Source organism: Carassius auratus, chromosome 1, assembly GCF_003368295.1.
Source record: "Carassius auratus strain Wakin chromosome 1, ASM336829v1, whole genome shotgun sequence".
Classification (NCBI taxonomy): domain Eukaryota; kingdom Metazoa; phylum Chordata; class Actinopteri; order Cypriniformes; family Cyprinidae; genus Carassius; species Carassius auratus.
In genome coordinates, this window is record NC_039243.1 from 20358462 (window position 1) to 20370869 (window position 12408).

The 12408-nt window shown below is 34.3% G+C and overlaps 1 protein-coding gene across 1 annotated transcript in view; it reads right to left on the bottom strand.

Annotated features, from left to right (window-relative positions):
- Positions 1–2235: 2235 nt before the first annotated feature.
- The window catches only part of LOC113106621 (glypican-5-like), a 228487-nt gene continuing 218314 nt past the window's right edge, over positions 2236–12408 (bottom strand). The window contains exon 9 of the mRNA XM_026268740.1: positions 2236–3034. Within this exon, the coding sequence (XP_026124525.1) occupies positions 2892–3034 (143 nt within the window). The 3' untranslated portion in view covers positions 2236–2891. The remainder of the gene's footprint in view (positions 3035–12408) is intronic.

Genomic DNA, 12408 nt, shown 5'->3' on the forward strand with positions numbered 1-12408 from the left:
TAAATGTGGGAATTGTTTTAAATGTATGACACAAGTCTTCTGCATTTTCAAGTAATCTGAAGAACCCGAACATTGGTAGAAATAACTCAGAAGGAAATATCTTTCACAGTCCTCTGAGGAGCCCTTTGAAGCTCTTCAAGAAAAGATTTTTTTTTTTTTAAAGTGTCCTGAGATTTGGCAGTACATTAATGAGTTCATTTGACCATTTTGGTCACAGTTTTCATTGTCAGAAAGGGCTTCTAGAGAACAAGAGATGAAATGAGTGATTCCTCTGTATTTATCTTCTTCTGGACTTTTGAGACTGTGATACACAAGAGGAAGGAGCACATTTCAAAGTCTAAAAGCCTTTCCTTCCTCTTCAGCGCTGTTCTGTAGACAAACACTGAAGAAAACCATGTCTGGAGAGACAATAAATGATGCAGTTTGTCTGGTACAGTCTAGTAACTACACATTTTTGTAATGTGACATATTTCTGACATTCAATGGGAAAAAGGACTTTGGACTTGAGACTTAACTTAATTCCTAATTTTGTCGACAAACAATTGGAAAATTAGCGAGTGAGTGTGAATGAGTGTGAATGCGCAATTATCTCAGATAACTCAATCCAGCGATACTAATCATACACAACAGGTGTGTTCGAAGAACCCAATTAGCCAGATCATGATTAGCACGATGATATCATCTTGGATTTGTCATTTGATCTCGGATGTAATAAGCGACGTACGAAGAACAGGCCCCAGGCCATGTGCTTGCACACAAAACAAGGGTCTGTCATGATCAGGCGGCAAGGATGTCGACCGGAAGTTGAAGTCGGGTGGGGGCTGCCATCTTGTAGCAGAACTTCACTTGTGTTAGCATTCCCATTGACTCCCATTCATTTTGGCGTCACTTTGACAGCAAATAACTTTACATCTGAGGTGTTTAAAGACTCAGTTTGTCCATTATTTATTTCTAAAGAAACACGACAATGTATAAAGGGCTCCATTACCTTCTATGTTACATTATGGCCCCGTAGAAACAATTTTTGTAAAAAATAGGCTAACGATTGCGTCATAACCACTCGTCTCTCTGTCGCATTACCGTACAGACAGGAGGAGAAGCTTATTATGATTTTTAGCAAATCAGCATATTATGATTTCTGAAGGATGAGACACTGAAGACTGGAGTAAAAATGCTGAAAATACAACTCTGAACACACGAATAGGTTACATTTTAAAATATGTTCAAATAGGGAAAAAAGTTATTTTAAATATAAAAATATTTCACAATATTACTGTTTTTGCTGTACTTTGGATCATATAAATGCAGGCTTGGTGAGCAGAAGAGACTTCTTTAAAAACAGAATATCTTACAGTTCAAAACTGTTGATTGTTAGGCTATATAGATTACAGAAATGTTTTATATATATATATATATATATATATATATATATATATATATATATATATATATATATATATATATATATATATATATAATTTCTGTCCCCCTCACTTCTGAAAAGATGGCTACGCCCCTGGTAGATGGAGGTAAAAAAAAAAAGAAAAAAAAAGAGGCAATTTTCACCTGATTCAGAGCCAAATTACAGTCGGGTAAAAATGACTCCAGAAAGATGGCAGCGTCATTATATTATTTTGGTACAGTGATTGGTAGGTCTATTAGTAAAATCCGTTGACTTCCTTGTTGCATTATATGTATTTTTGGCACTCAGCAGGTACTCTATGTTATATGCAGTTGTTTTGATAAAGGGAAAGAAGATGCATTTCTAGTTTCAACATTATATGTAAGTAAAATGACCCACATTTCATTTTCTTCCATTGAAAATGGGTAATTTTGAACAATTTTGATATGGAGCTGCATTGACAACCCCACATCTCTGGAATTGAACCATATAGGAGCTTTAAAATAAAAGTAAAGTTTGTTAAGAACCAAAACCAAAAAAAAAAAAAAAAAAACATATTAAGATATCTTTAATGCTTCCTTAGTTACATGCATGCAAATTTCAAGGTGGGGAAGGGCTTTTTCCTAGCTGGAGATCTCAGGTTGAGTTGAGACAGATTTATGGTCTTTAATACTTTGTTAACATGAGTTAATACATTAGCTAACATAATAGAAGATAAATGCTATAGAAGTATTATTTATCATACATTTGTTAACTGATGTTAGCAAGTTAAAACTTAATTATAATATGTTACCATAATTAACCAAAATTAACTTCATGTGGCAGTTATTTAGTGTCATTATCTGTTTAATGTCACCAAGAATAAATACATTGTAATTCAACACATCTTTATACATTTAGTTAAGGTGTGTCGTATGCCATTTCAGATGAAGAAAAAAAAAACAAACAAAAAAAAAACAGTATAGTACATTTAAAAACGCTGAAAAAAAGAGGTCATTTAGGTACATGGTACCGAGACTTATTCAAAAAGCAGTACGTGACATCAGAAATATTGCATCATTCCTAATAAAATAAAATAAAAAAAATGCCGATATGTGCAGTGCTCATTTCAGCTCACAACTATGTTTTGAATATATATCATTAAAGAATTAAATTAATTTCTCTCTAAAAGTGTTAGTCTGAACCCTGTAGAAAATACATTTTCAAGGCTGTAAAGTGTCGTCAGAATGTTTAATAGCCTGTTTTGTTTATGATAGAAACTCTTATGATTAAAAAGGTTTATAAAAGGACAGTTTTGTTTAATATTTTTCACTCTCAGTTCATCCTCAGTTCTCAATGCATCAATTTTTACAATCCGTTTAAATTTGAGAACATCTCCTCGCTGAAATTACACCCTCAACATTTTAAAGCTGACATGTATTCTTTTCTTTCCAAGAAACAATGTGAAAAGGCAGTCTTGAGACTGGGGTTTGGGCCCAGTTGGCTGATGTTACCCAGACAACAGCGCAAACGCACATATCGAGACCAGAGCCAGCGGGACAGTTTGTGTTCCTCTCGTTCCAGAATTCATCTGATCAAGGTCTTTGGTTTGTGGGTGATGGAACCGGTGATTGTCGGTATTTTCCGATGTCACTGCAAGAGAAATGAGAAAAATGTAAGTCATTCCACTAGATGTGAACTAGTCAGATGGGATTCTTAAGAACATGTGTTTTCACTGTGATAAACATTTATTTGGTTCATGCGGCAACATGATTGCATGACTAAACTTTCCCATCATTAATACAGATAAAGCACCAATTATAGTTTTTGGTTTCTCTCCCCATAAATGAAGATGATGCTTGTCAAATTGACAAATTTCAAAACGTAATATCTAGCTAGCTAGTCAAACTATTGTGTATCCATAATGTTTGCATGCATTTCTTCAAAATGCTATTCCCTAGATCTAGAAGTTGGGGCTTAAATAAAATCAAAAGTCAAAATCATAAATAAACTTATTCAAACAAGATTGACGGAAACATCATGCAGTTGCTTATTTACACGTTGAAACCATTTGTCAAAAAAAAAAAAAAAACACAAAACTAAAACAAACAAACAAAAAAAGATCTGCAGTTTTCAACATACAGTACACTCCACATACACTCCACATATTCATTAGGGTTTTAAAGTCTCATTCAAATGACTGTACATAACGAATGCTGCATATACTGTAACAAAGTGCACAATGCATAGTTTCCCATCGTTCTAGCCAGAGGAGCTCCACAAGCCAAAATCTACAACTGTCCCTCAGTAAGAACCTGCTCTCAACAAAAGAGCTATGAAATATGTCCAACAATTTTGTCAGTACATTGCACAAACTTTTCCAAACTGAGGAATCATTCAAGACAAGAACTACTCACATTTCTTGGCATTGAACTGCTTGGGAATATTTATTTTAACTCTGATATGTTTGAATTTCCTTGGCGAAACATAATCCATTAATAACGCAGTACAAATTTGGACGGGACTATGCATATTCAAAGAAGAAACAGAAGGTATTGTGAGTTAGACAGCGTTACAAAAGCAGCATACCGCCTTTGCTAGGGTCAGCAAAAACCACTGACATATCTCCCTCAAGAAGACACAAATCATGTTTGAGCTTTTGTCAAATAAATCAGTGTGGAGTAAAATTAAGCAGATATGGATTTGCAGCTCTGATGTCCCCAGACAGCCATTTTAAAGGGCTGATCGGAGACACACGTCGGGTATTTGGGAACCTGCTGATCCGACTCAAGAAATTGATCCTCGTGCATCTTCAGAAAAGGCTCAGTGAGAAACGCTTGCATCCGATGATGCCACTGGCGGTCGAAGTACAAATCCTACACATGCTGGGGCTCTTCAAAGTCCACCGCAGCTTTGTGAACACGCAGAACAAACAAAGGCGAACAGAACAATCCAAGCGTCTCATCTGCACCACTGCTGATTCTGATAGATCTTCAAACCAGAATAACAAAAGCAGATACGGGATGTTTTTTGTAAACCGACTATGTGATCTGATAAACAATAACCTCAAATGCGTATGTGGGCTTTTAAGATGTATTCTTGTCATTTATGTTTATTTGCAAAAGATGAATTCTACAATTCATCAACTCTCATTGAACGTTAAAATAAATGAAATGCTGCCGATAATAAACATCAGTGTTAACATCTTAAAACAACAACAACAAATTGGTAACACTTTAGGATAGGTAACACCTATTAGTTGCTTATTTGCATGCATATTACTAGAGTATTAGCCATGTATTAGTTCTAATTAATGACATATTAATGCGTTATTCTATCTGACCTTGTGCTACATCCCTAATCTTACTCATTACCTAAACATAACAATTAAATTCAAGTCAATTCAATAAAAGTTTACTTGTATAGCGCTTTTTACAATACAAATCATTAGAAAACAACTTTACAGAAAATTACGTTTCTACAATATTTAGTAGTAGCTTAACAACTACCTTACTAACTATTTATAAACAGAAAATTAAGAATTTATTGAGAGAAACGTCGTAGTTAATAGTAAACAAGTGTAACCTATTTTAAAGTGTCACCAAATTATTTTATTAATAACTACATAAATACAAATACCATGTACTGTAGTTTTGAAGGGGCATATATTCATTATATATATATATATATATATATATATATATATATATATATATATATATATATATATATATATATATATATATAAAAGAAATAATAGCATAAAATATCTGTAGATAATACCACAATAGTAACATTATCTAACAATATTTGATATAATAAATTCAACGATTTGTGTAATATTTTTAAAAGGGAGGCATCTCATCTCTTTGACTGATGTCAAGGGCTGTGTGTCAAATCAAACATGACGATACTTGAGCTAATTAATCTGTCACTCAGTTAAATTAGACAGATGCCAACATGGGCAGGTTGCGTGACATGCTCTCAACCTGAAAACTGCACAAAGTAAAATACATACAATCATGGTTCTGCATTGAGTCCAATATAAATTATGCAAAGCAAAATCGGAGCCACTTTGACAACATGTTTGGCTTGAAGTCCAACAGTTAAGATAATGTCACTAAATCAAGCCAATCTCTGCAGTTTCTGTTCTGATGCAGTATGCGTGACTGTTGCGCAGCTGTGTTGGTCATTAGCTTTGTGCTGTGAGCTCTGGCCTGATTCTTCTGTCCCTCTGGACTCTTGTCAGACCCCATTAGGGGGAGGAAGACAAGAGTGATGACCCGTCTCCTCCGATGCATCCCTGCTTTCCTCCGTCTCAGCACAGACGGTGCGGGAATACCAATGATTGGCAGGCGTAATCTGAGAGCTCATGCTGACTGCTTTCTGGAAACATACAGAATGCATATCAGGCCGAGGGTGAAGACAAATGTCCAGGAAAGCGAATGACGACAAATGGTCAATATTTTTCTAATTAGAATTTAGTGAAGGAGTCTGAAAGAATGGCCCATGTCATCTATTTTAATCTACTATTAATCAATTACAGACATATTTACATTTGTCAGTTTACATCACATTTCTGTCACATTTACTAATATGAATCACATTTCTAAATGTAAAAATAAATTGGGCAGCAGTCCCAAATACATTTTAATTTAACAAAAATGAGCTTTCTTAAAGTGCCCCTATTATGCCTTTTTGAATATTACCTGTTATGCAGTGTGTCATGTAGCTGTATGTGAACATAAACTATCTGCAAAGTTGTGAAGCCGACAGTGCACGATAAATAAAGTTATTGTTTGTAAATAAAAATAATAATAATAAAAATAAAAAAATCAGGTCGCAATTGCCTAAACAAATCTTATTCAGTTACGGTTCTACATCACAAAGTAACAGATTTGCATAATGTCTGCACATATTCTACATCGCCAACTTACCTGCACACAATCGCGCTAAAAATTTCAGTGTGGTTAACCTCATGTTGAGGAGACGCTGTATCGTATTATTTTATTATAAATATATAATTAATTTATTATTAATTAATACTACATAACTAACAATTAAGAACATCAACTTAAATATCTTTTATTAATAATAGCTTTTTATTTTTAATTAACAATACTAAATAAACATTTAATATATACTATTATAATATATTATATAATATATTATTATTCATATTTTTTTTAAATAAGAAAAGCTACATTTTTAGTATACATTTTTATCAAAACTTTTTTTAATAAATGATTATATTTATATTAGATATAAATTGTTATATTTATTAAATGTTTATATTTAATATTAAATTAAATTATTATTATTATTAAATTTGAACTATTTATTATTAATTATTAAATTTAATTTATTATTACAATAGTTGCATAATTCTGCCTTGTCATGTTCACTTTGAACACGTCTTATAAAACGCCAAATGACCAAAAATAAAAATAAAATAGCCTAGCATTTCAGAAACTATGACACAGTTAGGAAACAGGCCTTGCTGTGCTTGTGTAGCAATACAGCCATCTCCATTTATCCTTAGTGAGTGAACCTGATGACCTTTTTGGCCCAGTTGTTTTTTTTTTACAGTCTCTTCAGGGACAGAAATGCAAAAACACATTTCTGTGCCTGCATAAACCAATGTTATAAAGCAAGCATTAGCACCAGAAGAGGCTCAGATAATGCAGCAAAGACAAAGTTGGAGGCTGATGTAAAATCAATCCAAGTTAAATCTCTCAGACCTCAGAGAACAATGATCAATAACACAACAACAGGGAAGAATAAGAGCAGAATAAAGAGGCTATCGTGAGTGAGGATGGAGGAAGTGAGTTGTGTCTTCTCTTACACTACATGCCCACTGAATTTCCACACAGGAACAAACACAAGCAGAAACTGTAAAGAAATATCCAGCAAATCTTTCAATTTAAATATGCAATTACATCTATACCCTCAAGTTTGTCATCTCGTCACAAGTTTTTTGATCCACAAATGCCTAACTGTATATAAATTAGATCAACGTTATCTAAAAGAAACGTGTCCAGCTCAGGGGAGCAATGTAAACATTTCCAAAACTGAAACTATAATCTTAAGAATTTCTTTGTTGGTGATACATTTCTTCATATGCTCTTCATTAAATAACTTGCCAGGGTGCCAGTGTGAAACACAGATCGAAAAAAGAACAAAAAAAACCTCCAGCTGTGAACATGTAGATATGCACAAGTAATTCCGCCAGTCGAACAAAACACAAATGGTATAACCCTTTCAGAAATCATGTTCTATAGTAAAAAAATAAAATAATATATGATCGATTTTAAAGGTGTGACAACATCCAGATTCGTATTAACAATTTTAGATTAAAATGCAGTTACCACTTACTTTAGCATATGCATTATTATAATAGAAATATACAATTAAAAACAAATAATATACATTGAATGTTATAATGATTTTATTGTAAAGTATTAAACAAAATACACATATTGCTCTTTATGCACTTTTTCTTTTGCCAAAGTAATTGTTCTTTTTTTGCCACGTATAATGCTGCTAAAAGCATTTCCTAAATAATTGTACATTTCCTAAATAAATATTTATTTATTTTTATTGAATGTTAAAATCTGTTTTGGCAATGTGAAAGAATGAAAAACAAACCAAATGTGACTCTATATCTTAAGAAAACAGATGGTAGTGAAATGCGTCCTGCAGGCAGCTGTGATTCTGCTTTGGGAATCAGCACTGCTGTTCTCTTAAGGTCAGTGGAATCAGTGACTGTAAGCTCCCAGCGCTGAACTCTCTCACGCGGCAGCTGGAAAACACTCCACAGACTGCGAATCACAGCACTTCCATTCAAACGCCAATACAAAAGCAGCCAAACACTATTCAGGGAGGAAAAGCTGAAGGCTGACAAGATTAGTCTGGGTTCCACTTCACTCTTTTTTGATGTATACTTGCCACTCTATGGTTAAAAGTCGGTGATGAAAAGTAATTTTATATGAAATCATATTACATTATATTAAATGCCAGTAAAGTGTCTACTTTAATGTTTCAAATAACTTTTGTGAAAATAAAATAATGGGGAAAATAATGTTACATTTTCATTCAGTGTAACATATATTTACATAAAAATTAAGCAACATACTTATTCTGACCTGTACTTGTTAAGTACAGGTCAAATTATAATTACTTGTTGAATTATATCGAAGAAACAGTTATCATACTAAATTTTAATCTATTTTAAGTGATTGAAACTTGTAAGTGACAAATGAGAAAAAAACCTAGTGGTTTGAAGGTTAGTGGTTATTTTTTTATTGTCCCATAAAGCGTTTTCAATGGTTTTCATTGCAGGTAAACTTTTACGTCTCCCTCCTGCATAATCTGTTTTTCTTTTTCTCCTCCTAGCTTGAAATCAGTGCACAGATAATTTGCGGACTATAATTTTAAAAATAATTCTAGCTCGAGAACCTGCGTAATTTCCTTATCACTTCTGGCTTGTGTTGTGAAATGTTGCTTGCAGACCAGAGTTGTCGGCGATTCTTCCTATTGTGAAGTCATGCATGTGAAACCCTTGTTGCCGATCCATCGTGTAATGTGAACACAGCAGCAACTGAATGCTACCCCAGGTAGTCAAGCGGTGTGTAAACAATGGTGATCCGACAAGTTTGAAAATCGTGCACTGTGAACTCGGCATTAGGCTTTTGCATCTGAACTCTCCATACATACATACATACATACATACACACACACACACACACATATATATATATATATATATATATATATATATATATATATATATATATATATATATATTATCATATTCCTGGATTTATTTTTATTATTATTATTTTATTGTAAATTATCAAATCAGAGGTTTCACTGATTTTCACTGTACATAAAAAAATAAAATAATAATAAAAAATAAATAATGCATTTTCCACAAATCCTGGGTATGTACAAACACAATAGTGCCACGGTTCTTAATGAAGTAACCATAGAAACTGGTATTTCTGTAGAAGCTATGTTTACAATTATCAATTATTGTACGGCTTTAGTCTCGTGGGTAGAAAGTGCTAGATTTTCTGAGTATCGTCCGTACTGCAGGATATACTGCAGAGAACAAACATCTACACACAACAGCACACAATTATACAACTATTAATTAGAAAGTATGTAACAAGCTTAAATATTTGAAATCAACTTATCAGCTGTTAGAAAACAACAAGCCAACCTACATTCAGCAGACTGAGGCTTATTAATGAAGACGGATAACATGAGGAGAAGACAGAATGAAAGGGGAGTGCTGGCGCTGTGTGTTTTCACTGGAGGAGGGCGTGGAGAGGAAGCCATGCAGATCAATGCCACCTGAGAGCCGTGTGAAGCTGCCAGAACACTCCACGGCCTCTGGAGTCTCTGCTCAATGCATTCACACGACCCTGCAGGACAGAGCTCAATATTGCCACTGTCGAGTATCGCTGGCACCGTGGATGCATTTTGTCTCCTGTGCGTGCTGTGATTCGGTTAATTCTGCTCCAGCAGCTTTGCTGATGTGCTGTTTATTGTAATGGGTGTGAACAGAGGGGAAAACGGACAATTTATTATTCTAGCAGTTCACAGCTAATGCTTTCACTTGTGAAATTGAAAATAAAATACAAATAATAGAAGTGAACAACTAACTGATATAAAATATGTTACTAATACCAATATATATATATATATATATATATATATATATATATATATACACCTTTATGGTCTCTTAAAAATACTTTGACAACTATCTGAAATAAAGTAAGCTGAGGTTTAATGTGTAATATTTTTGAGAATCTGTTTAAGAAATGCAATGTAACAAACAAAACTTTTTTCAGTTGGGTATAAAATTCACCATTATGTTTTAATTACCTTAGAATAAGCCATTTTTATCTACATGCTCTACGCTGCGGGTCCCCCTCCATGGTTAAGTTGCCATTTTGTGCTGTCATGTTTCTACAGTAGCCCTAAATGGACAAACTACTCTACACAGTGTGTTTAGTCACTGATGTTCTTGTTATTTTCTTCCTCGTGTTTTTAGAGGCAGCTTGCATTGTCCCTATGTTGAATATGCACAAACAAGTAGTTTAATGGTAGTTGTCGTGTGCTTTCTTAGAAGCAGAAGTCTTTTATAGAAGTATGAAGAGAAAGAACTATTTGAGCAAACATCTACCTGTCCCTCTTCCTGTTACCTGCAGTGTGTACTCTGGTTGTGTCTGACTCTACAAACGTGGAGAAAAATGTCTGCTAACCAGTGTTGTGCAAGTTACTTCCAAACTGTAATACATTATATATTATAATGTATTACTGTTTATTGTAATGGGTGTGAACAGAGGGGAAAACGGACAATTTATTATTCTAGCAGTTCACAGCTAGAGCTCTGTCAAGCTCCTAAAGTTTGCAGACGACACTACAGTCATCGGCCTCATCCAGGACGGTGATGAGTCTGCTTACAGACAAGAGGTTGAGCAGCTGGCTGTCTGGTGCAGTCTTAACAACCTGGAGCTGAACACGCTCAAAACAGTGGAGATGACAGTGGACTTCAGGAGAAACCCCCCTGCACTTTCCCCACTCACCATCATGAACAGCCCTGTGACTGCAGTGGAGTCATTCAGATTCCTGGGAACCACCATCTCTCAGGACCTGAAGTGGGGCATTCACATTGACTCCATTGTGAAAAAGGCCCAGCAAAGGCTGTATTTCCTTCGCCAGCTGAGGAAGTTTAACTTGCCACAGGAGCTGCTGAAACAGTTCTACTCAGCCGTCATTGAGTCTGTCCTCTGTACTTCAATAACTGTCTGGTTTGGTTCAGCAACAAAATCAGACATCAGAAGACTACAGAGAACTGTTCGGACTGCTGAAAGGATTATTGGTGCTCCCCTGCCCACCCTTCAAGAACTGTATACATCCAGAGTGAGGAAAAGGGCTCAGAAAATCACTCTGGATCCTTCACATCCAAGTCACCCCATCTTTGAACTTTTGCCATCTGGCCGTCGCCTCAGAGCCGCAAACACCAGAACAGTAAGGCACAAGAACAGTTTCTTCCCCCAGGCTATCTACCTCATGAACAGTTAAATGTTCTCTACTTATGCTTATAAACGTGCAAAATCCTTATATTTATTTGTTAACCCTCCATACTAGAACATTCCTGCATCTCACTCAATCCTATTCCATTATCATTTATAGCACAATTGTTTATACACTTATTTATTTGCTAATGTGTAAATCTCTTTGTTTTTTTTTTTTTTTTGTCTCTGTGTTGTTGTCTCTGTGTACTGGAAGCTTATGTCACTAAAACAAATTCCTTGTATGCGTAAGCATACTTGGCAATAAAGCTCTTTCTGATTTTTTGCAGTTTACCGTACCTGTTTATTTATTTAATTATTTATTTATTTTTGCTATTTATTTGTTTTTTAAAAAAAGGGAAAAAATTATACGTGAAATAAAACTCCACACTTCTGTATTGGGCTGGGCGATCTGAGGAAAAATTCATATCTCTCTATTTTTTGTCTGATTTGTGGTATAATGAAGTCTATATCTTGGTATTTTGGATTTGGATTAAACAAATAAAGTGAATGTAAGCATATAGGCATATATTAGGGTTAAAATCTCATTACATTGTAACATTACATTGCAATCTGATGTGTATATATATATATATATATATATATATATATATATATATATATATATATATATATTAAAGCAGAAGTTAAAAATTATTAAAAAGCACAGACTGAGTAAAAAGGCTATTTTGATTACCCCATTACACTTTACAGTTAGTGCTATCATACAAATACACTTACTTATAGGTTTAAAATTCTACATTTCACATTTAATGTCCAACTATAAATATTTCAGCAAAATGTATACATTAGAATTATTGCGCTCCTGTTTCATTGAGCTCATCTGTTTGGCGCGCATGCGCGGCTGCGCTCGACTAGCGGAGAATCGCTGAAGCAAAAGCTCATGCACTTCTGACAGCAAAATGGAAATATTTCCAT